Here is a 27,785-nt window from a genome sequence, read left to right as displayed (position 1 = left end):
TACACATAATTTTTTAAAAAATAAATCGCAGATTTGAGTAAAGCCTAAATATGGGTGGTTAAGACCCATCCTGAGATGATTGAAGATCGGATGTTGGTGAAAGCTTGTCCACCTTCCACTGCATGGGGTTCACAGTGAGTGCCTGCCATGGTGATCACATGGTTCAGCTGTGATGGTGGGATAAAGCAACAGTTACAATAACCACGCCCACTGCTCTGGGTAATGCTTTATTGTTCATACATTTCCTCGTTTGATCCTTGCAGCAACCCTGAGGTAGGTATATCCCCACTTTACAGATGAATAACCAATGTCCCTAGGTTAGACTACGTGCCAAAGATCCTACTCAAAGCCACTGGTAACTCCAAACCCAAGGGGACTCTTGAGTAGTTCACAGGCTGCTGTCAAGGAAAGTAGGACAGAAACTTCAACTGGAAAGGGCTGCATCCTCACCTGGGTTCGAGGTCCCTCACCAGGGATGGACGAGGCACATTCACAGGCCAAGAGCAGGACGGAGCAGATGCAGCGCACACAGGAATAACGAAGCAAGAAAGGAGGCGATGGTGTCTTCAAGCACGTGCAGAGCCTAGCTTCACTAGCTTCCGAGGAGGACTGGAGAGAGGTGGGGTCTCCAGCAGCAGTGTGTCCAGGGACTGGCCTCAGGCAGCAGGCCAGGGAGGAACTGCCTCACAGCAACGCCTCCTCCATTTATGTGGCCCAAGTGTGGTGACTATGGACCGTGGTCCTTTAACCTCATTAAGGCCTTGAGAATCTGATGAAAGCCATCACACACACACACACACACACACACACACACACACACACACACACACGACACACACGGACAGACACTTCTTTGCATACAATTTCAGGGAGTCCTGCTAGGGGACTCCTGCTTTAGGGCAAGGGTGAAAGTCACTGAGGCAAATCTTCTTGAACCTGCTTGTAATTTCCTACACACTTTTCTGGGTTCCTTTCGTTATCCCCCGATATCTAGAATGTTGTGAAGTTCATTTTAAATGGAAGCCAAGGAAAGAGGCCTCAGCCTCCACTCCAGCCAGGGAAAAAGCAGCGGTGGCACGGCAGTGGTGGCAGCCAGAGGAGAAAGACGAGGAGAAGGACGGGGCCACGAGTCCTGATGCCCTTCCCACCAGAAGGTCACTTTGGGAACTTTGCTCAAAGTTGAAGAAGCGCTGTGGGGTGATGGGGTCGTGTGGTTTCCCTCACTGGCTACCGAGGGTAAAGTTGTCCCCCGTTCCAACCTTCCTCTCTGACCCCCCAAAAGCACCTAGGCACCGGCCCTGTCATACACACACACCTGGACAGGTCTTCGAGGCACACCAGTGTATAGACACACACTCTTCAAGGGACAAAGGGAAACTGAGTTGGGAGAGATCTCAAGGCAGTCCGGGGATCATGCGCTCCCCAGAGTCAGCAAACTGGAAAATCATCACACAGGCACCACCCGGATGCAGGGCACACGCGCTCCAACCACCCCGGCACTGCTCCCTCTTTCCGGGGCCACTATAAGCAAATCAGAGCCTGTCTCCTTGCTCCACCCCACAAGCTGATGGGCCCAAGACAAGAGGCCATAGCAGAGGGTTACAGGGTTGATCTCTCATGAGAATCAGGGATCGGGCAAAGGTCTGGCCCTCAGCTCATCCAGGTCCAGAGGACAGACATTGACGTGTGATCACACAGACTCCAAGAGAATGGAGCAGCCATGATCGTCTCCCAGGTTCAGTGACCCTGGTCTTCGTAGCCGCTAGTTCCAGAGATTGCTCATGGCTGGCAGTCATTTTCCTGGCTTTAGATAGACGTCTCATCGCACGTGGCCAGAGGAGCCCCAGTGAGCCGGATGTGGGCTGGGCTCGGGCAAGAATCCAGCAGGAAGGGTGGAGGGAAGCCACCAAAACCACTGCCCCGCTTACCCAGGGCCAGAGGCAGCCGTTCATCTTCAGGCGAAGGAGAGGGAGGGTCTTGGCTATAGCTTGTGGTCCCAGAAGGTGGAGCCCCCAGATCTAAGCCCACCTTGTCTCTAGCTAAAAGCTCCCGCTGTCGCCGCCTCTGCTGACGGCGACCAATCAGGAGGAGAGTGAGTGATGCTGCTAGAACACCCAGGAAAAAGCCAACCAGCCCAGCCCCCACAACAGTGTGGGCCCGGTTTGAGGGCCCCCTCTGGCTGCCCCACACCAAGCTATAAGCAGCCACCACACGGGCGGCTCCACCCTCCTGACACTCGCAAGCATAAGCCCCCATGGCCCCTGGAGTCACCACCACCTCTAGTCCATCCCTCCGGGGGGTGAGCGAAGTCACTCCACTGGGCTGGTGCCACACACAGGATGCCCAGGCAGAACTGGGGGAGCACGGCAGGACCACGTGGCCCACGGTAGCCACTGGAACTTCAAACACTACCGGATGTTCTGTGGAGAGAAGGCAAAGACACAAAAGACGTGAGGCTATAGGCAGGAAGTAGGATGGGGGCATATGGAGAGATGTCGGATATAAGATAGAGTTGTAGCGACATTGCCAAACGGGATTCCCAAAGATGGAAAGTCCTGGGTCCTGGACTGCCATGTCTTCATGGGATCAAGTCTTTTGAATGAGACAAAAAAGATCAACTCTCTAGCCCCTTTCTATACATCCCATCCGCATTTCTCTGAGCCATACAAACCTCCAGGTTCTTTTGGACACAAAGAAGAGACATCTGCTGACTCTATGTCTTGAACCATCCTACAGAGAAGAGAATTCCGGTAAATCTAGTGTTCCAATGTGCTTGCACCTTCCTCAGACACTCACAGTACCCTGGTACTCAGCCCCCACGGTACTCCCAGTACCACAGTACTCGTTTATCACAGTACTCAGTTATCATTGTATTTGGTTATCACAGTACTTGGTTACCACAGTACTCAGTTATCACAGTACTTGGTTGTCACAGTATTCAGTTAATAAAGTACTCAGTTAACACAGTACTAAGTTATCACAGTACTCGGTTATCACAGTACTGTTACCACAGTACTTGGTTACCACAGTACTCAGTTAACACAGTACTTAGTTACCACAATACTCAGTTATTGTCCTGACTCCAGAATCCATCGTGTTAGAAATCACTCCTGGAGTTAGTCAGCATTCACCCCTCCACCAAATCTTTCCTTAATGCACCTCAAGGCATTTGCCTGTCAAGTATCCACATATTCCTAGCTGACAATCTGTTGGAAATGTGCTTGGTGGGTATCCCCTAAGAGGAAGGGAAATCTGAGAAGTGAAACTGCTGTCCATGGCTACAGGGTGCCCTCTCCTTTACACCTGAGGTGTTGGGGGAGGGGCTGTGAGTTGTGGTAAACAAGATTGTCATGCAAGCATGAGGCCCTGCCTTAAACCTTCAGCTCTCAGGGTAAAAGGCTGGGTGTGAGGCCAGGCTGGTGGCGAGCCACGAGCTTCAAAACGGAAAATCCCAGTGTTACAATGAAAAAGAATTTTGCAAGCAGCTGGCCAAAACTATTCCACTAAGAGAATTGAAATTAACAGCTGAGACTAGCTCAGGGGAGGGTGCCTCCCTACCCTCACAGACCTCGGTTTGAATCAGGCACTAATAATGACGCCTATAATCTCAGTGTGTGGGAAGATGAGGCAGGAGAGATCACTATGAATTTGAGGCCAGCCCGGGTTCTACAGATTAGGGTGAGTTCTAGGCCAGTGTGGGCTACAGATTAAGACATTATCCCAGTATTTTTTAAATTAAAATATATTTATAAAGCACATAAGCCTACGAGTATTGATGGTATTATTTGAATCTTGAATTATACAGGTTGTTTTAAGTATATGCAAATGAGGAAACTGAAACACCACTGTATATTTGATAACACTAAAAAGTTAAGGATTGGGTATGGCTACATCAGTATTACCTATTATGTAACATGATTATTTTGTGTGTGTATATTTATGTTTGTGTGTGTGAAAGTGGACATACATGTGTGTGTGTGTGTGTGTGTGTGTGTGTGTGTGTGTGTGTGTGTGTGTGTTGAGCCCGGAGGACAGTCTTTATTCTGTACTGAGTGACAATCTGTCATTCCTCAGGCAGCATGCACCTTTTCCCCCACTTCAGTGCACTACATGGGTGCAATTCCCTCAGAGGCCAGAAGAGGGCACTGGAGCCCCTGGAACGGTGAGCCATCCTGTAGGTGGGAAGAATTGAACCTGAGTCTTCTGGAAGAGCAATTTAACTGCTGACCCATGTCTCTCTCCAGCACCCTTTTCTTTTGTTTTAGTGCCCTTGTATGCCACATATACTCAAAGATTTATGAATAAAATAACATGATATCTAAGATTTGCTTCAGAATAACTGACAGCGAAATCATTAAAAACACAGTGTTGGTCAGGCAGCAGTGGTGGAAGGGGTGGAGATACACAAATTTATCATTTTAGTCATATTTATTCATTCATCATACTTTTAAATATGTTAAAGATTTCCAAGGATAAGATTTTTTTAGGAGATTTCTTATGTGACAAGAGAGCCATTCTGAATTATTCAGGGTGAGGGAGGGACGTCAGGGTTTGCTTCCGTGTGGTGTATTTTTAAGGTCACCTCTGAGAGGCAAATGGATGGCAGGAGCCCAGAGTTAGGAGCCCCCAGTGAGAAGTGACTGGGTTGGGGGTAGCTCAGTGGAAACAGTGTCTGCTGTACAAACCTGATTAAGTGAATTTGGTTCCCCAGAACCCGCCTCAAAGTTGGCCACAGTAGGACAGGTATCCCACAAGTCCCTGTGCAGCCCTACTGACTGATGAAGAGACAGAAGAAACTAGAAGCTTGAGGGCAGCTAGCTTGAATACGAGATAGTGAGCCACAGACAGGCCTTGTCTCAAAGTGGAAGAAGACTAGCAAGGATTGTCCTCTGTCCTCTGACACACAAGCTGTGGCAATGACATACACTTGCCAGTCCTCATGTATACACATACACACACCTTACATAAATATACATCATACATACACACATATCATATACAAACACACACATACATATACACCCTAATACATCACACGCACACGCACACACGCATGCACGCGCACCACGCTGGCTTGGTGGCAGTGGAGGTGGAGGAAACCAGTGGAGCAATGATCCACTGCGGAGCTGGAGTCACTATCATTCGAGGTACAATGTGTGCAATGCCCGGTCTAGCATTAATTAGACAGCACCAGACAGGCAGACAGATGAGTTAACATGAGCTGACCGACGGGCAGGCAAGAGATGCGGCTCCAAACAAGAAGCCACACACAGAGGGAATGGCATCGGCAGATGAGAGAGCCATCTGGGAGGGCGGAGTCCAGGAGAGGGGGCAGGCAAGAGAGCAAAGCAAAGCAGCCCCACTCACCCACGGTGCTCGCCTGCATGGGCCACACAAGCATCGAGCCGGAAGCTCCAGGCACACACAGGATCCTGGGCCAGGATACACTCTGAGCAGCTCTGGAGACGGCCACAGTTGCTGGTGTTCACTTGTGTCACCTCAGTATGGGAGCCCACCAGGAGCCAATCCTGTAGAAATGGAGCGGGAGAGAAAACGTGCTACATCGTCTAGACCAGACCATTAACTGGCTACAGACTCGACTCTCCCCAGCAGGCTCCCCGAATACACAACTCACATGGTACAATTTCATGCTCTCAACCGGCTGTGGTTCCGGGAACAAGGCCAGATCCTCCAGGACACTGAGCTGAGCTCCGATGTGCACAGCCCGGTGGAGGTGTCCATCCTCTGGGAGGAAGGAAAAGGGCAAGAAAATGGCTTAGCTGGCACTGTGCCTGGAACCCTGGTGCCTGGATGTCACAGGGCACCTCTCTGTGGTGACGTTATGGGCAACTTGCTTGATACTGTATACCTGTCCCCAGGTAGAGCACATCATATTCTTTCCCTGAGAGGCTGGTCACCCGGTGAGCCACAACTCTGAGATAGGCTGTATCCGTAGTAACCAGCAGGGGGCGGCCATCAGCCGGAAACACGGGCCTGTCCATGAGCGGGTGGTCTCTGATAAAGGTGAGCACACGGTCTGGCAGGGAGAGTGAGGATCCAAACTGCTGGAACTTCATGTTGTTGGTGATGCACTAAAGGAGACAGGTCTGGGTGACAATGTTTCTCAGGGAACAGGAAGTATCAGGGATGCTTAGCAAAACTCTTGTCCTTTGCGATGGTGAAAAAAAAAAAATCAAGACTGAGATGAAGACCTGCCCCACCCCCTCCTCACCTCTCCAGGTCTGGGCTGGGGCACCTCGTTGTCCATGACAGGTAGTCCCCTGTTGCAGTCATGTTTTAGCTCTCTAAAGGGACCATTCAGCACTGCCCGGATGTCTTGGGGTCGGAAGGCACACACAGCAGAGATGGCGGCTCCTTCCCTGGAGAAGTCACAGATTGGAGCTAAGTATCTGGAGAGAGCTAGGTGACAGCAATTTGTCCCTTATCAAAGAACTAATCCCCGAGAAACACACAGGAGCCATGCAGCCGAGGGAAAGAGAGTCCACCTGCAGTGACCATACCAACTCCACGGACATCCCTCCCCCGGTCAACCCTGTCATCCACACCAGGACCCCCTCACCACTGGGAGGAAAAGATGCCATAAAAGATGGGGGTCCCCGCGCCAGGCCGAGGTTGAAGCTCTGTCATATCCTGCAGAACCCCTGAGGCCCTTCCATGCTCGGGCCCTGGACACAGCAGGTCAGCCTTTAGAAATGTCGTCCATCTCTGCTGAAGGGTCTTCCGGCCCCCAAGGTCCCCCTGGGGTGACAGGAACATGGGAAACACTCTTTAGAAGACCAAAACTAGACAAAACATGTGTAGACCCTTGTGTGTGCTACCTGAGTTCATAGCTCGCGGACAGATGGGGAGACAGACATGGGAAAGAACAGACATAATCTGAGAAAATGGGGGTAACAGGGTGCAGAGATGGATAGGGTTGTGATAACAAGGACAGTGACAACGTAAATCATGACAAAGAACTGTGATGTCACTTACTGCTTAAAACCAATTTGCCCTCGGTTGTTATAAAAACTCTACATATATGCTTCAAAGGTGCCAAGGAACAAGATAGAGGTCACAGAGGCAGGAAGTGGTGGGGCAGGACTTGAACCTGGGTCCATCATTACATCCTCCTTAAACGTCTAATGTAACCCAACTTCCTATAGACAGTGTGTTGCGAAGGTAAGTGTGGCCAGAGCCTTCTCCCTCACCTTCCTCAAGCTCCCATGAGAGAAGCCTAGGTGGAGAACAAACCAGACAGAGGAGAGAGGCGAAAGAGGCCCAGGGAGGAAGAGATGGAAGGCCAAAACACTGGGAGATGCCAGCCAGCCAGGACAGAGATCTCACCGCACACACACGGGCCACTCGTGGGACCTTGATGCGCTCATAGGAGTCCAAGACTCGGGAGGTCTCCGTGAAGAAAAAGAAGATCTCATCGTCTCCATCTTCATCCCCCCACTCAGCCGGGCTCAGGACCATAGCTGCGACAAAGGCTGGGGCTGAAGAAACCAATGACCTCAGATCTTCAGACAGCCTGGGCTACCCAGCCTCCACCTGACCTGTGTCCCAGGTGACCCTGTCCCTCTTCCCACCATTAAGCCAGGATGACAAGGTCTCTGTTCGAATCCAGTCCTCAGCTCGACCCACAGCTCGGGAGATAATCGGCTCTGTCCCCAGGAAGTTTTTCACAGTGGCAGTGTAGAGGACGCCCCCTGCAGGGTGACAGGAAGGAGATGAGCAGTCAGAGACACACACCCCTGGAAGCAGAAGCAGTCACAGGCAGAGCGTGGGACAAAGCAGAGTAGCAACAGGCAGACTGAGCATGCACCAAATGTCATCACGGGGGACACCTGACTCACAGGAAGTGCTGGAGTAGGAAGCCTGCACTGAGGGAGAAATGCTAGAAGGACCTAGGCATGACAGGAGCAGAAAGTTGTCTCTAGAGGACATTGGATGTCACTGCAGTAGCCTGGTGAGAGCTAACTGTCCTGAGACTCCCCAGGAGGTGGCATGTGCTTTGCTGCAAACCCCAAGTTTTCCAATATGGAGCAGAGAACCCGTGTTCTTTCTGAACACTGCTGGGTACACTACCCTGAAACCATTCACAGCTAGAGTATACTGGGATCACTTGGATACTTGATGTAGGTCGTCAGGCCCAGCAACTCTAACTGGGTAAAATGGGGGCATGTCCCAACACCTTGCATTTCAAGCAGGCAGGAGTCACACTGATAACAAGTGGTTCAAGCCACACTTTGGGAAATACCAGCTCAGTTTGATGAGAGGAAGCTTCACGGAAAGTGAGGAGTGTCTCCTGCACTGAGACAGTCTCGAGCATTCTAGGAATAGTGGGGGTAAGAGATGAATCACAGGCACGTTGGGACACAAGAGAGGAACAGCTCTGCCACCATGAATAACATGGGCAAGGGGTCAGACACAAGGAATAAGAAAGTGGCTGTGGGCCATAGAAAGTCATGGGCACCCGGGGTCTCTCATGCAGCACAGGCATTCTGGGAAAAGCAAGGTGGCAGGATTCCATCAGTTGCTGTGCACAAAGCACTGTGCTGAGCGCATCACCACCTCTATGGACTCCCTTCTGGGGCAAGGAGGACAAGTAGATGTTCAGGGACCAGGAGTCCTGAACTGGGGGAGGGAGACGGGCCATGCCTATCTGGGATTGCAGCATCTTTTGAGGGGCAGCAGAGAAGTACCAGGGATTGAAACTGGGACCCTGCATATGCTAGGCAACTGTTCCACCACCTGAGCTATATTCCCAGACCCACAGCATCTCCGAAGAATAAAAAGTTTGCCAGTTAGAGGGGATCAGGGAGAAAGACAGGGAAGCAGTGAACAGAGGAGCCATACTCAGGCATAAGGACCATGGTGACTGATGCCCACAGGGGCAGACATTTCTGCACCAAGCAAATGAACAGAGGCAAGGCTAGAAGCATGGAGATGTGTCCTCGTTTGTGAAGTGTGCTCTGACATGTCAGGACACGAAGTCTTTATCTCACAGGGAAGAGAACAGTGGAGTTTTTTTGTTTTGTTTTGTTTTGTTTTTTTAAGATGGGGAGTGTAACATAATCAATTGGGGTTTATAAAGAAAGCAATGAGGGCTGGAGTATAGCTCAATGGTAGAGCCTAGTAAGCCCTAAGTCCTGGGTAAGAAGACCACGATGATGGTGATGGTGGTGGTGGTGGTGGTGGTGATGGTGGTGATGGTGATAATGATGGTGGTGGTGATGGTGATAACGACAATGATAATGGCCAGGCATGGTGGTGTGGATTTGTAATCCCAGCAGTAGGGAGGCTGAGGTAGGAAGCTCAGAAATTGAATGCAAGCCTGAACTCAAAAAACAAGAAGCACATGCCTTTCATCACAGCACTCTGGAAGCAGAGGCAAACAGATCTCAAGGTCAGCCTGGTCTAGAAAGCAAGTTCTGGGACAGCCAGGGCTATGCAGGGAAAACCCTGTCTCAAAGCAAAACAACAACAAAGATGGCTCAACCGTTAAGAGCCCTGGCTACTCTTGCAGAGGACCTGAGTTTGATGCCCAGCATCTACACGGAGGCTCACAACCATCCTTGACTCTAGTCCCAGAGGTTCCACGCCCCCTTCTGACGTCCTTGGGTACTGCAGGCACATGGTACCCAATCACACATGCATGCAGCACGCACACTCACATGCACACTCACGCACACATGAAATGAAAATGAAGAAGAGGAGCCACCTCAACATTAAATTCACCGTGTGATGTTTTGATTTGTGAACTCATTACAACAAAGTGATGTTTTCCAAAAGAGAAGAGGGAGAAGAAGAGGAAATGGAAGAGGGTGAAAGGGGAGAAGAAGAGAGAGAAAGAGAAGATGCAAAGGAGAAGTAACAGCAACAAAGGACCATTCACACAGCTCAAGAAGCATGGAAGACCCAGAGGAGGCAAAGAAGAAAGGGGAGAGGCCAGGAAGGTACTTCTAAGAGAGAGTGTGTTAGTGCAGACTGAGCACAAACTGAAATCGGAGAGATGAAAGAGTAGACAAAGATAACGTCTCTATGGTTTGTCAGACATAAGTAACCAGGACAGGAAACAACAGAGGAAGGCTCGTGACGAAGGCAGCTGGCCGGAGAGGAAGGGCATTCACTCCTGGACGCGCTGAGGCAGAAGGGCTTTCGGGAGCCATGGGAAATTCAAGAAGGCAACTAAGGATGGTCCAGGAAACACAGCCAGAGCCAGCACCTACGGTCACTACACATCCTGTTTAGGTCCCAATAGGAACAACACAAAGGTACTGATCAGAGATGCAAATAGACTAGGGAGCCCTGAGGAACACCACCGTCTAAAGGAGAATATTCTGCAGGCAGCTGAGAGGTCAGATCAGAGGGCCAGGAGAAGAAAGCAAGGGCTTGAAGGGGCTTGTGCTAGCCAGGGGAAGCAGGAGAGAGCAGGGTCATGCAGAAGGAAGCAGAGACATGCTGGGTAACAGATGCTCCATAAGGGCTATGCGTTGTTAGCAGTGGCCAGATACCCAGCCTTGAAACAACACTCAGTGCAAAGTGAAAAACAGCCAGGAGGCCTGGGAGACTTGTAGACCGAAAACCTCCTTGCAGGGTGTAGGTGGGAAGGAGAGGTGACTCTACCGCTTGAGATTGTGGGCAGGGGTTTGGCATCAGAAGACGTGGGTTTGAACCCCGAGAGCACTCACTAGACAACCATCTTGGGCAAACTGGCTTTCCTAAATCCCAGGTTCTTCAAATGCAGAACAGGGAGAAAGCCACCTTCCACTCACCAGTGCAGATGCTAGATAACAAGTACAGAACCCTAGCGAGGGCCAGTCACACGGTATGCATTCCGTACCATTGGTGACAGTCCCTGTAGAACTTCAGAGACATGTCTTGCTGCTAGCAGAGGAGGAGCAGCAGTCAAGTGACATGCCAAACCCTTCCATAAGAGTTTAGGGAAGGTCCCAGCAACTAATGGAACCCCACATGAGCCAACTGTCTGTACTTGCTAGGTGGTAGGTGAGAGAGAACTGATACCGGAAAACTGATTGAGAAATGGTGCCTAGAACCTAGGCAGTAGTGGCGCATGCCTTTAATCCCAGCACTCATGAGGCAGAGACAGGAGACAGGTCTGGGTGACAATGTTTCTCAGGGAACAGGAGGTGTCAGGGATGCTTAGCAAAGCTCTTGTCCTTTGTGATGGTGAAAAAAAAAATCAAGGAGTTCAAGGCCAACCTGGTTAACAGATCAAGTTCTAGGACTAGCCAGGGCTACACAGAGAAACCCTGTCTGAAAAAAGGAAAAGGGAAAGGGAAAGGTCCCTAACAACACCACACACAGAAAACCCTAAAACCAAACCTCCGTAAGCCATAAGAAGCTGGGCCACGCTGTCCTGAGAACGGAAGATGTGTGAAGCAGACAGTTATGCACATTTAGGGAGCATGTCTTCGGGGATAAAGGTGATAAATAAAATTGAAGAGGGATCACAGATAATCATACAAAGGCCTAGTTAGCACTGGAGGCAAAGGGTCCCAAAATGCTCTAAGGGATTGTTACCCTAAAGAGCTAGCAAGACTGGAACCTGCAATGGCAGAAGAGAACTGTCCCAGAGGGTGGAATAGAAAAGGGTCACTGACACTAGGGGACAGAAGAAGGGACAGACACCTTGGAATGGAAGTAGCAGGTGTCCAGATGCAGAGGCTCACCATGATCTCAAATACTTACAGAAGGGACATCAACCGCACAGATATGAAGACCATGTCCATAGGAGGACATAAGACCACGAGACATTCTAGAGTCTCCCAGACATTCTCAATTCCAATATGACAGAACTGTACTTTCATATAGTAAAATGTTCATAAATATGTAACTGTTTGGCTATTTATTGCTGAATAGATCAATTGGTAAACATTCCACTACACATCTGGCTCAGTGGTACATGCCAGAAAACCCCAACACTGAAGTAGGAAGCTGAAGTAGGAATATTAGATGCCCCAGGTTAGCCTAGGCTACACAGCTCTAGAGACTGAGGGCAGGGTATAATGGTGCACCTTTAATCTCAGCACTTGGGAGACAGAAGCAGGCAGATCTTGAGGCCAGCCTGGTCTATATAGTGAGCTCCAGAATAGCCATAATCACACCGTGAGACTTGGTCTCAAAAATAAAAAAACAAAAACAAAACAAAAGAGCCTGGGGGCTGGGGTGGAAGCTCTTGCACAAAACAAACAACAAGAAAAGCTAAAAACCTTCAAAAGAGAGCGGTGAGATGACCACAGTGTGATGACCCAGTGTGATGAACCAGTGTGATGACCACAGTGTAATGACCCAGTGTGATGATCACAGTGTGACGACCCAGTGTGATGACCACAGTGTGATGACCCAGTGTGATGACCCAGTGTGATGACCATAGTGTGATGACCCAGTGTGATGACCACAGTGTGATGACCACAGTGTGATGACCCAGTGTGATGACCCAGTGTGATGACCCAGTGTGATGACCACAGTGTGATGACCCAGTGTGATGACCCAGTGTGATGACCCAGTGTGATGACCCAGTGTGATGAACCACAGTGTGATGACCACAAGGTGATGACCTAGTGTGAAGATCACAATGTGATGACCCAGTGTGATGACCACAATATGATGACCCGGTGTGATGAACTGGTGTGATGACCACAGTATGATGACCCAGTGTGATGACCCAGTGTGATGATCCAGTGTGATGACCCAGTGTGGTGACCCAGTATGGTGACCCAGTGTGATGAACAGTATAGCATAAAGTTCAGTGAGGACAGAGAGTATTGAGACAGCATCTCATGTAACACATGCTGGCCTCAAACTCCCCATGTAGGGAAAGATGACCTTAGTTTCCTACCCCCACTTCCCAAGTACTGAGATTAAAGGTATGTATAGCTCCATACCTGGCTAGGTTTTTCTTTATACTTTCATAGTCGTTGATATTTTTTTTGTAGTTAACATATTTTACTTTTATAACTCAAAAATTAACATATTTTCACTTCAGAAATAGAGAAAAATAATTTTAAAAAGAGATTGAAAGCCTAAAAGATAAAAACAAAACAAAACAGAACCAAAAACCCAGCAACTGTCTGTGAAACTGACCCCTACTTGTCTAGATGACCTGGGGACACAGGTCCCAGAAGTGTTAGCCATCTGAAATTAACAGACTTGTTGTGTACCAGCAGCAAGTACCCATTATACTCCTGGAGTCTCAATTTTCCATTTGAGGGGCTGGAGAGATGGCTCAGTGGTTAAGAGCACTTGCTGATCTTGCAATGACCTGGTTTGACTGTCAGAGCCCACATGGTAGTCCACAACCATCCTTGCTTCCAGCTTCAGGAGATGCAGTGCCATCTTCTGGCCTCTGGGAGTACCAAGGGTGCATGTGGTACACAGACACATGTGCAGGCTAAACACTCACACACATAAAATAAAACAGATCCAAAAGAATTTTAACAACAAAACAATATCAACAACAAAAACCAACAATCTCACTTTGCAACCTAGAACAGCCTTGACCTCTAGATCTTCCTGCCTCCGTCTCTCAAAATGCTCAGGGTTAGAGAAAAATAACAATTGGGATTGTCTGGTTTTCAAGAGAAGATCATTAATATGCTCTAGTTTTCCTTCTATGGTCAGGCTCCTTCCTTCCTTCCTTCCTTCCTTCCTTCCTTCCTTCCTTCCTTCCTTCCTTCCTTCCTTCCTTCCTTCCTCCCTCCCTCCCTCCCTCCCTTCCTCCCTTCCTTTCTTCCTACCTCCTTCCTTCCTTCCTTCTTTCCTCCCTCCCTTCCTTCCTTCCTTCCTTCCTTTCTTTCTTTCTTTCTTTCTTTCTTTCTTTCTTTCTTTCTTTCTTTCTTTCTTCCTTCCTTCCTTCCTTCCTTCCTTCCTTCCTTCCTTCCTTCCTCCCTTCCTCCCTCCCTCCCTCCCTCCCTCCCTCCCTCCCTCCCTCCCTCCCTCCCTCCCTCCCTCCCTCTCTCCCTCCCTTCCTGTTCCTTTTTTTGACAAGGTCTCATGAAGCCCGGTCTGGCCTAGAACTCACTCTCTAGCTGAGAATGGCTTTGAACTCCTGATCCCCCAGCTCCTCCGCAGTGCCAGGACTATAGGCTCGGGCCACCACACCCAGCTGCGGCTGCTCTCACAGTCTTTCTGCTTCGATTCCACCACGTTTTCCATTTCCTTATCTAAGGATTAGTTGAGCAAGTTATCTTTTCTCATCAGTCTCTTAGTAAGCCACGAGAGATAACGTGTTTGCCCCTTATTGCTCTCTGTTGGCCATACAGGATCCTATGACTGTCACGTTTCAGCGTATACTTGGATGTCCAGGGGCAGATGTGGATTTCCGAGGTCGGGTTTGACCTAAGATGTAGCAGCAACTGCACACCTGAACACTTGCAGGGCACCTTGGCAGAAGCATTGTTACCAGATGGAACGGTTCTGGAATCCACAGGAAAAGGTACTGGAAGGGTTCCAAAAGAAGACACAACAAAAGCTGCGGCTCAGCATCATGAAAACCTGATCTATTACAAGATGTGGTGGGAAGATCAAAGACAATGGGCTGCTGGCTCCGGTGTGGGTGCCTGGATAAGAACACTACTCAGAACCCAGAGAGGCTGGGCGAGGAGCAGGTCTGGGGGACTCGGAGGACGGTGGTGAGCTTTTGTTGGAGCACAGTGGTTTTGAGATCCTTTTGGGACACTCAAGCGCACTGTCTGAAAAGCAGCTGGATGTGTGTTCTCTGTCCAGGTTAGGTCTGGGAGGCAGGTAAAGATCCAGGAGCCACTAGAATGTGGTGGAGAAAGACTCCACAGGGCTGGCTAAGCTCACAACTGTGTGGATGAGAAGAGGCTTCTGGGTGGAAGCCAACCTTCAAAGAGCAAGCAGAAGGCATGGAGACTGCCAAGGAATCACCAGTGATTTCAGGCTAATAAGAATCGATTGCCAAAATATTCACATTTTCCCAAGTATAAATATCACAAATAAAGATAGTGAGATGACTTCGCTGATTTTATCTGACTGCTGTACAGAAAAATGTCATATTTCAAAATCGTACTTACAGCAAAGCCACGGAGGCTTCTGTCTGCTATCCCAGCACTCGGGAGGCTGAGGTAAGACTATTAGCAGAGGGTCAAAGCCAGCCTGGACCACACAGAGCCCTGTCTAAAAACCCATGAGCAACAGCAACAACAACAGACCCTAGATTATTGGGTTTACCCCAAAAGAAATACAAGTACCAGAAAACATGAAGAAAGCTGCTTGACCTCATCAGGAGAAATGCCATTCAAAAAACAAATCAGGGCCAGGGTGGTGTACAGTTTTAATCTCAGCACTCAGGGGCAGAGGCAGGCAGCTTTCTACAAGTTCAAGGCCAGTCTAACCTACTAGGCCAGTTCCATGTCAGCCAATGACCATGGAGAGACCATGTCTTTAAAAAGAAAGAAGAAATAAAGAGAAGAAGAAAAAAGAAAGAAAAGGAAAAATTATAAATCAAATTGGACAGTGGAGGAGAATTTACAATTAAATAATTAATAATAAATGTAACCAATAAAATAAAAGAAAGTTTCTCTCCTTAAACCATGTCTTAATATGAATTCTCTTCCTCACAGAACAGACAAGTTATCCAGAGACTCACACATCCTTAAAGACTATTTTGCTTAGAAAAAAAAAAAGAAAAAAAAAAGGCAAGCTAATATGCTAATAACGACCTCAGGTTCCTACAACTGGGAAGTCATTTATGTTGATACACAATTCTGCAAAATGTAACAGTGTTTACAACAGCTACAACTCAGAAATCCTTCTTAATGACCCCAGTGACCAATTCAGAGTTTTGCCAAAACTGTTGGTAAAAAGCCAAGAAAAATATTGACCGAGTTGTTTTATTCAAACCTGAGCTTGTACAAAGCAGGTCTCCTCGGATCCACAGTGGGTGGTGCGGCTCATGGCGGCTGAATACCATAGTTACTCGGCTTTCTGCTTGCTTTCAAACAGAAAGTCATACCTGCATGACTGAAGGGTGACTTAAGAATGAAGTCATCTGTAAGGACAAAACTCACTTTTGCAGTTCAAGGGTCAATTTTTGGTTTGTACAAAATATTATACAAGCTGGATGTGGTGGTGCACGCCTTCAATCTCAACATTCTGGAGGTAGAGGCAGGTGGATTTCTGTGAGTTCAAGGTCAGCCTGGTCTACAAAGTGAGTTCCAGGACAGCCAGAGCTATACAGAGAAACGCTGCCTCAAAAAACCAAACCAAACCAAACCAAAACAAAACAACAAAAGAACCCATAACATTAACAAGTAATAAAAACTTTTATAGCATGCCCAAAAATATAAGAAAAACTATTTTATGATAACCTTGGCAACAAGTGTCAGGGAAGAAAGCAGAAACAGCTCGATCTACGAGAACAAGCCCCGCATTAGCTAGCTAGGAGAGACAGACTGTGAGTCCCACTCACACCATTCATAAAATAAATTCCAAATATTCAAAGAACCAAACCAGAGAGAACTTTTTAAAGGGAAAATGGCTATCTGTACTTTAAAAAGAAAGGCTGAACTTGAAAAAGGTATAAATCAAAAGCCAGTGTGAAGATACAAATCTTTAGTCACAGCCTAGGGAGGCAGAGGCAGGTGAAGCTCTGTGAACATATGGCCAGCCTGGTCTACATGTTAAATTCCGGGACAATCAGGACTAGACAGAGAGGTCCTGTCTCAAAACAAAACAAAACCTACAAAATAAATAAATAAATCAGGGCTGGAAAGATGGTTCAGTGGTTAAGAGCACTTGCTGTTCTTTAAGAAGACCCAAGTTCAGCTCTAAGCACACATCACCAGTGACCCACAACCACCCATAACTCCAGTTCCAGGGGATCTGATGCCTCCTCTGACTGCCGAAGGCACCAGGCATGCACATGTTGAACTGACATACGTGTAGACAGAACATTCATACACATAAAATAAAACAAAGAAAACACACCACACACACACACACACACACACACACCAAGAGGGAAAGTTGTGTGGCTTGGAACACTAACACCCTATCTGAACTGAGACTGTATGCAAGAAGAAACAAAAATAAATACTACAACAGGGGGAAAAGTGCAACTTCACTAACATTCAAAGACACATTAAAGCAAAGTGCCGCTTTTTGCCTCAGATTAGCACAGATTTTCTTAAATGATAACAATATATTAATGGCAAATTGAATGTGAGAAAACAAAATACCCCCACACTGATGGCTTAGGGTGTGAATTGGTACAACTCATCTAAAGACACCATTAGCTCTCCATAATGAGCCATAAAATATCACACCCTTCAATGTGGTAACCCATTTCTAGGAATCCTGAGAGGATGATCGGAACTGAGGACAAAGACCATTCGCATACAAGTTCACTGTAGCAATACGCATAATACTAAGAACTTTGAAGGAAACATAAAATAACAACATTTTGGAATTATTTGATTAACTTATAGTAGGCTCAGAAGATGAATAGCATAATGCCTTTTAAAACTGTCTTCTTGGCTGGGCATAGTGGTGCATGCCTTTAATCCCAGCACTCGGAAGGCAGAGAAAGGCAGACAAATCTCTGTGAGTTCAAGACCAGCCTTGTCTACAGAGTAAGTTCCAGGACAGCCAGAGCTACATAGTAAGACCCTGTCTCAAAGAACCAAATATAGATAGATAGATAGATAGATAGATAGATAGATAGATAGATAGATAGATAGATAGATAGATGATAGATAAATAGAATGTTATTTTAAAAATGTCTTTACAAAGTGTCTTTCGAGACTGGGATGGAAGCTCAGCAGAGGGTGTGCCTAGCACTCACAGAGCCTGGGTCTCCTCATCAATGGTGCATAAGGCAGATGCAAGCCTATCATTCCAGCCCTTGCAGGTGGAGGCAGGAGGATAAGGAGTTCAGGCTCGCCTTTGGCTACAGAGAGAGTTTGAGTCTGGCCCAGACTACACGTGACTTTGTCTCAAAATAACAAAAAGTATTTGAAGATCATATAGAAAGTTTTATAAAGTTACATGGCAAAGTTCAAAATTATATTTATGTCAGAAATTAAATATTTTAAATGTCAAAATACACACCTAAGATTTCTATTCTGTTCCTGCCGCTTCTGCACCGTCATGAGAAGACAGCTGGCTTTTTCTCTGAATTTGGAGAGTCTCGGAGAGGTTCCCTCCTCTAAAATATGGGTTATGTAGTACAGAAACTACATATGCCAATAAATTCGTCATTCTCCAAAAGAAATTTGGGCGGGGTCCACCCTGAGCAACTGCAGGTGGCTCCTTCAAAGGAGGTAATGAAGTAAATTGAAAAACAGCCATTCTGCTGAAGAACTAAGTAAAGGCCAATAAAGTGTGCCTAAGTGTCTAAGGGTGTGTGCACACATCTCAGAGGCCAGAAAGGAATATCCTAACATACTGGCAGTGGTTTTCTAAGTAGAGATATTCTAGAAGTGTGTTAAGTGATAGCTACAGGAAGCATGGGGCCACTTTCCCTAAATTAAACTCAACTTAATTTAAAATTCCCTCTTTCCTTCCCTGCAGTCGTCACATTACAAGGGCTTAACGGCCAAGGTAACAAATGGCTGCCAAATCCGACAGAGCTCTCGACCACCTCAGTTATCACAGAAAGGTCATCTGGACTGTGCCATTCTATCCTATGCTCTTTTTAAAATGCTCTCCCCGAATGTATTACGATATATGCTGCAGTCAATCCCTCTTGCCAACGGGAGTGCGTGCCGTAAAAGAAGAAAACAGGGTCCACAGAAGCAGCAATCACACTAGAGGTGTAGAGGCTACAGTCTCTAAAAAGGAGCCGGGGAAAAATATCAACCTATGGAGACATGTTGGTAGTCACAGTCACTCGGGAACACCAGGAAAGGCTGAATGGAGACATGAGTGCAGTAGACATCCCAAGGGAAGAAGAGACACAGAAATTGGAGTAGCAGGGGTGGGGAAGGAGGTCGTTAGAGCAAGAATCACCGACTCTTGGCTCTCCCCACTCACCAGCCATTACAGCTGCTGACCGTTGAGCTGGCTCAAAAGGACATTTCCCCCGGCCACTCTCAAGTCTTTCAACCTGCTGGAAACTGGACACATCCTACAGACCAGAAGGGGAGGGGGCAGGTAGTTTAGGGTTTATGGAGAAGGTTCACAGTGAGAAGTAAACATAAGATCAAATGAAGGAAAAGCCCATCTCCATTCGTACCCCGCTCACCCCACTCCCGTCTCCGTATTCAGCTGCCTTGTGCCTGCCTCCTCCACCCACTCATTTCTTTCTCTGCTTTATTCCTCTTTGCCGCCCAGACCTGTCCCCCACACTTCTCCCATGAAAGCATACCTAGAATAGCCCTAGAAAATACCATGAGGCTGCACAAAAACCTTTTCTTTCAAATTCTGGAGTCTGTAACTGCCTAGAAGATGTGCTGCAGCCAAAGAGATGGAAGGAAGCAGGCAGCCTTTTGAGGAAGGGCAGAGAAAGCCGTACGTCTATGGGGACCAGCTGAAGCCCAGGGCCTTGAAGAAAACAGAGTATCATTCTCTCTCAGTTCCCACCCAAAGACAGAGGGGAGGGCCAGGGTTCCACATCCAAGCAGAAAAGGAAACTGAAGTCAGTGAAAAAGGACCTAAGTCTTAGATCGTGATCTTAGGGCTTGAGAGATCTTGTTCTTCTTCCCAGGATCTCCAGAGGGGTGGGAGGTGACAGACATAAGAGCTCCACCAGGCTCAGTCACAAGTGACCTTAGATACAGCACTAAGAGAGTTTCAAGACAACATCTAAAAGTGGAAATGAAGGGTGCTTTCATGCTATGACTCAAGGGAACATTGCTGTAGTTGGTTTCAAATCAAAGTTACGCCACGGCCATTCCAGGCATGCTGCCTCTAGCTCACAAACTCAACAGACATCCACTGTGGCTCCAGCTTCCTTGTTCTGATGGCACTCAGGGGTGGGAAGCAAAGATGTGTCCCCTGAGCTGAATGCTCTTACTGGACTATGCCCGTTGCTCCTCTCTTTGCAGCAGATGGCAAACAAGATTTGATTCACTTAGACAATTCTTAAAGAAGGCCTGTGAAGATGACGGGAAATCTGATGGCTTCTCCAAAGGGAGAGAGTTGGATCAAAAGAGCATTTTAGAACGAAAGACCCCCAAAGAAGGACAGCACTCCACGAGTGTGACAGAGAAAAAGGAAGTCATCCTTGCCTGAGGCAAAGGATGGTGGTTTTGACTACTGAGGTGTTCAGGCAACCTTGAAGTTCAGTTAGCACCTACCGTGGCTACACTTCTCTCTCACCAGAGCTGCTACTTGCTCTACCCTGAAGAGCTCCACCCCATTTTACTGCCATACTTACCTCACGTCACTCTGCCAGAATCACATGTGTGTGTGATTCTGTTGGGCTTTCTCACAATAATTACCTGCCAGCTTCTTAAAACTCCATATGTCAAGACTAGCTCCCTCCCAGTTTCCCCAGTGGCATAGTCATATCATCTAGCCTTCTAACACACACACATGTACCCACGAACCCATGCATGCAGCCCACCATTGCCCCTGGAGTACAAACTCTAACCCAACCTACTTATTTTCTACTATTTCTCAATATGATCTTTGTTCTGTCCAAAGTATCTATTATGCCAGAAACCAAACTGTATTCCCATCCCTGTGCCTAAAACTCTTCCCTTCCATTTCACCAAAGACCAAAAAGATGGGCCTTTTCCTGATTCCTATCCTCCTCAATCTCTATGTATCAATTGGGACTTTCAATTCATTTCCTTGAAATATCCCATTCCTTGGCTCTTAAAACTCTATCTTCCTGGATCCTTCCTCCTATTTGATACTTGTTTCTCTAGCTCCTTCTTTTGCTAGCTCCACTATGTGTATCCTTAGGATCTATCTATAGTCTTTGTAACATTCTATATCATTCAAACATCCCATTCATTCTTGTGTTCCCAGTCTTTCTATGCAAACCAGTGGCCCAACCAGTGGGCTTTCTCACAATACTTACCTGCCGGCTTCTTAAAACTCCATATGTCAAGACTAGCTCCCTCCCAGTTTCCCCAGTGGTATAATCATATCCTCTAACCTTCTAACCTTTGAGAAAGTGAGCCACCCATTAACAAATAAGTTCAGATTATGCTCTGATTATCAAATAGGTTCTGATTATTAGAATGGCCTTGAACTAAGGTATGAAAATGGAAGATGTTTTCTCTGTCTGTATGAAGAGATTCTTCATTATATCGCCATGTCAGCAGACAGTCTCACTATCAGCTGTGCTGAAGGCAAGTCCCTAAAGCTGAAATCTAGGGATGGATAGGAAGGCTCTCCTGAGTAGTGAAGTTGGAGTTGGCGTTGGCCCTTTGGCCTTGCCCCAGAAAAATAAGTAGAAGGCAAATAACAGACCTCTCCAGATAGGAAAACAACAGCAGTAGCAGCAGCAGCAGCAACAACAACAACAGGATTCTCCAAGATGAATGAACCATGTCAAATGGCACAAGAGAGTGAAGTCAGATGAAGTCCCTTGGGTTGCAGGCTGGCCACACAGACAGGATTATAGAACATATCTAGACCAATCCAAGTTCAAATATTGGCTCTGCGTCTTCTAGCTACATAATCTTAGCCATAGTATCTAATTTCTCTGAATAACAGTTTTCTTGCATATAAAATAGAAATACATCATACCTGAATAGCATGATGGGATGGTAAAAATTAAACTTAATTGTGAATATAAGGTACCCAAGCCTGCAACAGAGTGAGTGGCCAGTGCTTTTCTGGTGGTCATTATTGAAGCCTAGTGTGTTTCTCTATTAATGGCTGGAGTTCCCTCAACAAGTCATGTGTGGTGGGAGCTGGCACTGAAAGACAGCAGTCTCGCTAGAACCGTTAGCTCCAGGGCTTCCTAAGGACCTTACTTCTCCACAGTCATCAATGAGTGAGCTGTGTCTAGATCAAAGATGCCAGGGAATAGTTATCCACAGCCTCAGCCCCATTGCTCAGGGAGCTTCAGCACTAATGGAAAGCAGGAGCATAATCAAACAGAATAGGAGAGTAAAAGCACAAGAGGATGCTCAAAGAGTCTACAGAGCAGGCTCACGATGGATCTTGGCAGACTATCAGAGCCCCTCGGTTCATGCATCTGTTACATAGAAGGCTTCAGAGAAAACACTGAACTGGTGAGATGAACTGGAGGGACAAAGAACCCTGGCTTCACTCTTCATTACCGAAACCTCTCAAGAATAAATAGGGATCCCAGACACACCAATGACCACAGGCATTCCCAGAATATAGTCCATCTCGGTACTGTGGCTAGGACCTACCAGGGTCCTAACTCAGATCCCAGGAAGAAAGGAAAATTCAAGAAGATGAGCTGGGATGGTCACAGTATGTCTGAGCAGACTGGGAAAAATAGCCGTGCTACCTTGTGGACCTGGTGGTAACTATAACTAACTAAACCATCAGTATGGGCTGATGGGATTCAGAGACACTATCCAGGACTAATAAACTTACTCAGACTTTTGTAAAGAGTGTGTGGAAAGAATGCCACAAGTCCAACTAAACCTGAGGAAAGTCATGGGGGCTGCCTGCATCCACGCTAAGCCAGAGACAGGAGGATGCTGTAGGAGAGAGGGTTTGGGGGATGTGTACTACCTAGGCCCAAGTGGATCGCTGCATTAGTGCAGACTACAGAACAGTCCAGCCAGTATCTGCAGCTCAGGATCAAAGCCAAGAAAGAAACATGGTGGCCACTGTTGTGTGCAAAGGGCAAGTAGCCTTTCTGACTCACCCCAGCACTCAGTCACAAACCTGCTGCCAGAAGACCAGTGGTTAGCACCGTACAATTAACAGAGAAAGGTCAGAGTTCCAAACATGTAGCTGTAACTAGACTAGACATCACTAAGAATATATTCATGCCAAGACGGCCTGGGTGTGAGGGTGGGAGATCCCACAGGCTTTCACCAATAAACAAGATCTAGAAGAAAATGTGGTTGGCAGGGTGTCTCACCCCAAAGATTCAGAGGACAGAGCCAGCTGGTACCACATTACAGGGTGGTGACATCAGGAGTCATGAGAGTCACACCCTGCAGAGAATGGGGTTGGCAGAGGATGCCAGAAATGATGAAGCCTACTATGACAGAAGAGAGCCTGACCTGTTCTAAAGAAGAAATAGGCTCCAGAGTTGGGCTGAAGCATCTACTGGACAAAGAAACATTTGTGTCTGCCTTCTGAAGCATCTCTTGGATTTGTCCTGTACCCAGGCCAACCAGCAACCCTAACCCCACTCACTGTCTTGCTTCATCTTGTTACACTTAGCATAATCTACTCTCTATAGACCATCTCCCTTCCCAACTCCAATTGCCCTCCCCTGAAAGCAGACAAAGGCTCCACCCTAGGAAGGCATCCTTTACCCCCCAACACTTATCTACACAGTGGGTGTCTTAACCATGCTCAACATGGTCACTCCCAAAAACCCCTTCCCAGCCTCCTACCCACCCCCACCCCAAATAACTCACACTGCTGCAGGCTCCCTCTCCCTCTGCCCCTGTCACTCACAATAACCCCGCACTTCGGATCAAAAGCGAAGGTGCCACACGTGAGGAGGTGAGAGGCATTGGCAATGGCGAGAATCTGGATAAAATTGTGACATTCGTCCTGGGGGGGTTAGAGATGGTTAGAATCAGAAGCAGTGGGTATGAGGAAGGACAGGGTTGGATATAGATAGTTAGAGGCAGCTGTGGTATGGGGGCGTATGGGCGATGGTGTTAGAGTCTTTGCCGGACCCTTCAGGATAGGAGCACTGCTGGAGGCTGAGCCAAGGTCTCCACAGACACTCAGGACAGGGTGTGGGTTTCCACCTACCTCTTTCTTGCCTTTCTTTCTACAGTTCTGTCTGTGAGTCTCGGGCACCACCCAGTCGATCTGAGAAAGAAGAACTCATTTCAGGTTCCCTCCCCCACCCCACTGCACACTGAGGCCAGGGGAAAAGAGGCGGTTCCACAAGCTTCAACAATCTGGAATCGTCTAAGATTCCTCACTCTCTGCACCTCCTTTCCAAGTCCCCTACCCACTAATGAGTAAAAAAATCAACTGTGAGATCAAAATCACATTTATATTTTTGAGACAGGGTCTCAGGCAGCTCAGGTTGTCCTCAGACTCTTTATAGGGCCAAGGCTGACCTTGAACTTCTGATCATCTTGTCCCCCCTCCTCAGTTCACAGGCCTATGCCTCTACACCAGGTTTTATGTGGTGCTAGGGAGCCAATGCAGGGATTTGTCCGTGCCAGGCAAGCACGTCACCTACTGAGCGAACACCCAACCCCAAACCACATTTAAGGAAATAGAATATATCAGAAGTTATGACTTTATGACTGACAATGCTGTTCTGAGTTTCCATCAGGACACAATTACGTTTCTGTGCACTGTGTCACAATGTACTACAGTTCTTACTAATACATGATGAGATCAGCTCGCAAACACTCTCTCTGGAAAAACCACCATCCTAGAGATACCACTGCCCACTGCCCTTGAAACATGCCACTGGGCCCTTCCATTACCATGTCTCCCCCTCACAGCCGAAAACCCCCTTCCCAATTATCTCCTCCCTTACTGGCAGACAAGGGTATCCTCTGCCCCATCCTCTATTTTGTACAGTGATGGTCTTACCGATACCCACCACAGTCACTCACAGAAAACCCTTCCCCCACCACCCACCACCCCCACGTAACTCATACTGCTGCAGGCTCGCTCTCTCTCTCTCTCTCTCTCTCTCTCTCTCTCTCTCTCTCTCTCTCTCTCTCTCTTAATTTAAATGTATGCTACTAGCTCTGGGTCACCCCACTGTCATCTCTCACCCTTCGGGGTTTTTCCCCAGAGAAGGGCAGGGTTAAAGCGAAGATGCTGTCCCGTGCACCGACGTAAAGTGTGTGAGAAGCAGGATCCACGAGGAGAGCAGAGTAATTGTACGTATGAGGGGCCGCAAACCGGGTGAGATAGGAGTCAGCCTCTGGCAGGAAGAGAAGAGGGGAGAGGAGAGTCAGCCATCCTGTCAGAAACACTCAGTCCCCAAAGGGGGTGATTTTTGTTGTCTTTCAAGGACTATTTATTTGGTAGCCAACAAGGGGGGAAAACCAGAATCTCTACATGCAAACCATCTTCCTGTCCCCAGAGAAAGATAACTGAGGAGGTTAGAACAGTTAGCACACGACCCAGTCAGGCATGCTTTTTCTATAAAAAGAACACTATAAAAAATTGAGCAAATATTAACTCCGTCACTTCTACTCGCAGCAATGTGATACGTACTTTAAAGTACCCATGGAGAGTATAAATACTTTCCTGGTGTGCCTTTTTTTTTTTTTTTTTTTTTTTTTTTTTTTTTTTTGAGACAGACTATCATTTTTGTAGACCAAGCTGGTCTCGAACTCAAAAACCTCAGCTTCCTGACAGCTGGGATTAAAGGTGTGTACCACCACAGCCGGCACTATTTGGAGTCCACTCCCTGTCTTAGCCTACACTCTTGACTTCCCCTTACCTCATTAAACCAGAAGCTATAGTGGATGGATATGTGTTTCTGACATAGACCAGCCTGCATTGAAACACGACTCTTCCCTTACAACCGTGTGCACTCTGAGAGCCTCCTCTTCCTCGAAGAGTGTTGGGAGAATTACATGAGTGAACATTCCACCATCTCACAGATACTCTCTTCCTTCCTTCCTTCCTTCCTTCCTTCCTTCCTTCCTTCCTTCCTTCCTTCCTTCCTTCCTTCCTTCTTCCCTCCCTCCCTCCCTCCCTCCCTCCCTCCCTCCCTCCCTTCCTTCCTTAGCATGCATTCCTCCTAGACTCAGACTCAACTCATTTTCAGGATCCAAAACCCTTAACTATTTAAAGTTCACAACAGCTTTTCATGAATTCTCCTTTGCTCCACCTCTGGTTCTGGAGAACCAAGTCATTTGTGTTACCTACTCTGCTTTGCCTTGCCATCTCAGCCTCTCTGGATCCCTGGATATCAGCGAAGACTGGCATCTGTAACTCTCTTTGTAGGGTATGGGTTCAGCACAAACTGAAACTCCAGAGGTTCTGGTCTCAGCTTTGACTTCTGGACTCAGCATCCGTAGATGTCATTTGGCCTAAGCATAAGCTTTAAGTTTCTGTGACCCAGCTGTGAGTTGTGGCGTCATTTGTACCCACTGAGAAGAAAACAAGCCCCGTGCCACGCTCATGTCCACGTCAGCAAAGAGTATTTAAACTGTGAGCACCATTTATGCTTTTTCCATGTCTTCATAAAGAACCTAAACCCTATCTTGTTTTTATTAAATATATAGTTTTTATGTTTCTTTAAACATATGTGTGTATGTATGTATGTATGTATATCAGTGTCTGTATATATGCACTATAAGTAACCACAGAATCCTGTTCCCTGGGAGCTGGAATTGCAGGTGGTTGTAAGCCACTGACATGGGTGCTGGGAACAGAACTCAGATCTCCTGGGAAAGCCGCCAAGTGCTCTTAACAACAGAACCATCTCTCCAGCCCCTCCTTTGTTTTGTGTGAAGAACTTTGAATGGGCTCATTGAAGTGTTTTCTAGCACTCAAAGTAGGGAATGGGCAGGGGGAGCAGCGGACATTCGGGGAATTAAAGTTAAAGTGAGTTGATAGCGGAGGATAGATGTCAGCCGTAAGGGAAGTGGGCAGGAGGGATACAGGTCTGGATAGCGGTGGGAGGGCATTTGAAAGGATGATGGGGGAAATGAAGCTAAAAGGACGGAAATTCTGGGCTAGGGATGACCCGTTAGAATGAAAGAGCAAGAAGACAGGGAATAGCAGGGGCTTGGAAATGAAGTGATGGGTGTGGGTGTATGTGAGGGCAACAGGGATAAAGGACTGAAATGGACAACCTTGGGCAAACCCCAGGCCCTCCCTGGGCCTCAGTATCCAGGTCTGCAGGGTAAAGGACTGCACCCTAATAAAAAGAGGGGCTTCGGGAGCACCCTGGTTGTGTCTTGGGTGCTAAGGTGCGGAGCCAGGTTGGGGGTGGGATAGGCGGGATGGAGTAGGGTGGGGTGGGATGAGATGAGATAGAAAGATGCAGGGTAGAAGTCTCAGCTTTGGTCCCACAGGGGTGTGCACCGTGCAGAAGGGCCTTAAGGATGCTGTCACTGGGGTTAGCAGGGCAGGTGGGTGTGGGCACCTGCTGGCAAGGGCAGGGTACCATGCAAAGGGCTGAGGACAAGGGTTCCTGCATCTTACCGGAGATGGGCAGCGAGGTTCTGGGCACCGAACGGGGGACGCGGCCGCACACCAGGGCGCTCAGCATCGCCAGCAGCAGCAGCAGCAGCGACGGCGGCGGCGGGAAGAGAGACACCGGAGGCGGTCGGGGGCCCGGGCGGGGCCGCTCGGCCCTGGACAGCATCTCTGGCTCCGCCTGGTGCCGGGTGGGGCGCGTCGGGCAGCCTCTACTCAGTACGGCTACTGCGCGGGCCTCGGCCCCTCTCGGGTACCCTCGGCCGGGCTCGGCCTGCAGCGGTGAGATGAAACACAACCCGACTCCTCCCACTCACAAAGGAACCAATGGAGAACCGGTTTCTTCCTATAACCAATCAAAATTGAGTGGAGGAGGGACAAGGAAGAGAGGCCCTACCCAGGTGTAGGCGGAGCTAGGACAGGTGTAGGTGTGGGTTTCTTCCTCAGAAGGATGGAAAGGTTCCTAGGTCTGGAGTCACCAGTGAATTTGTAGCAGTTGCTCCAAATCCCCAAATATCCATATCTGTGCTACTAGG

The 27,785-nt window shown here is 47.9% G+C and overlaps 1 protein-coding gene across 1 annotated transcript; it reads right to left on the bottom strand.

The window, feature by feature from the left end:
- Window positions 1-221: 221 nt before the first annotated feature.
- Window positions 222-27,545, bottom strand: Sema4f (ssemaphorin 4F). Its single transcript, XM_021164788.2, has 14 exons — window positions 27,256-27,545; window positions 24,864-25,015; window positions 23,872-23,931; window positions 23,566-23,664; window positions 19,027-19,120; window positions 7,593-7,712; window positions 7,348-7,499; window positions 6,581-6,759; window positions 6,233-6,380; window positions 5,870-6,092; window positions 5,636-5,745; window positions 5,368-5,528; window positions 2,672-2,730; window positions 222-2,420 (listed from the first exon to the last, which is right to left on the bottom strand). The coding sequence occupies exons 1-14, from the start codon at window positions 27,416-27,418 to the stop codon at window positions 1,807-1,809; spliced, it is 2,334 nt and encodes a 777-aa protein (XP_021020447.1). The 5' UTR covers window positions 27,419-27,545; the 3' UTR covers window positions 222-1,806.
- Window positions 27,546-27,785: the final 240 nt, after the last annotated feature.

This window comes from Mus caroli, unplaced genomic scaffold, assembly GCF_978045245.1.
Source record: "Mus caroli unplaced genomic scaffold, Mus_caroli_1 scaffold_7, whole genome shotgun sequence".
NCBI lineage: Eukaryota > Metazoa > Chordata > Mammalia > Rodentia > Muridae > Mus > Mus caroli.
This window is presented reverse-complemented; position numbering and strand designations above follow the sequence as displayed.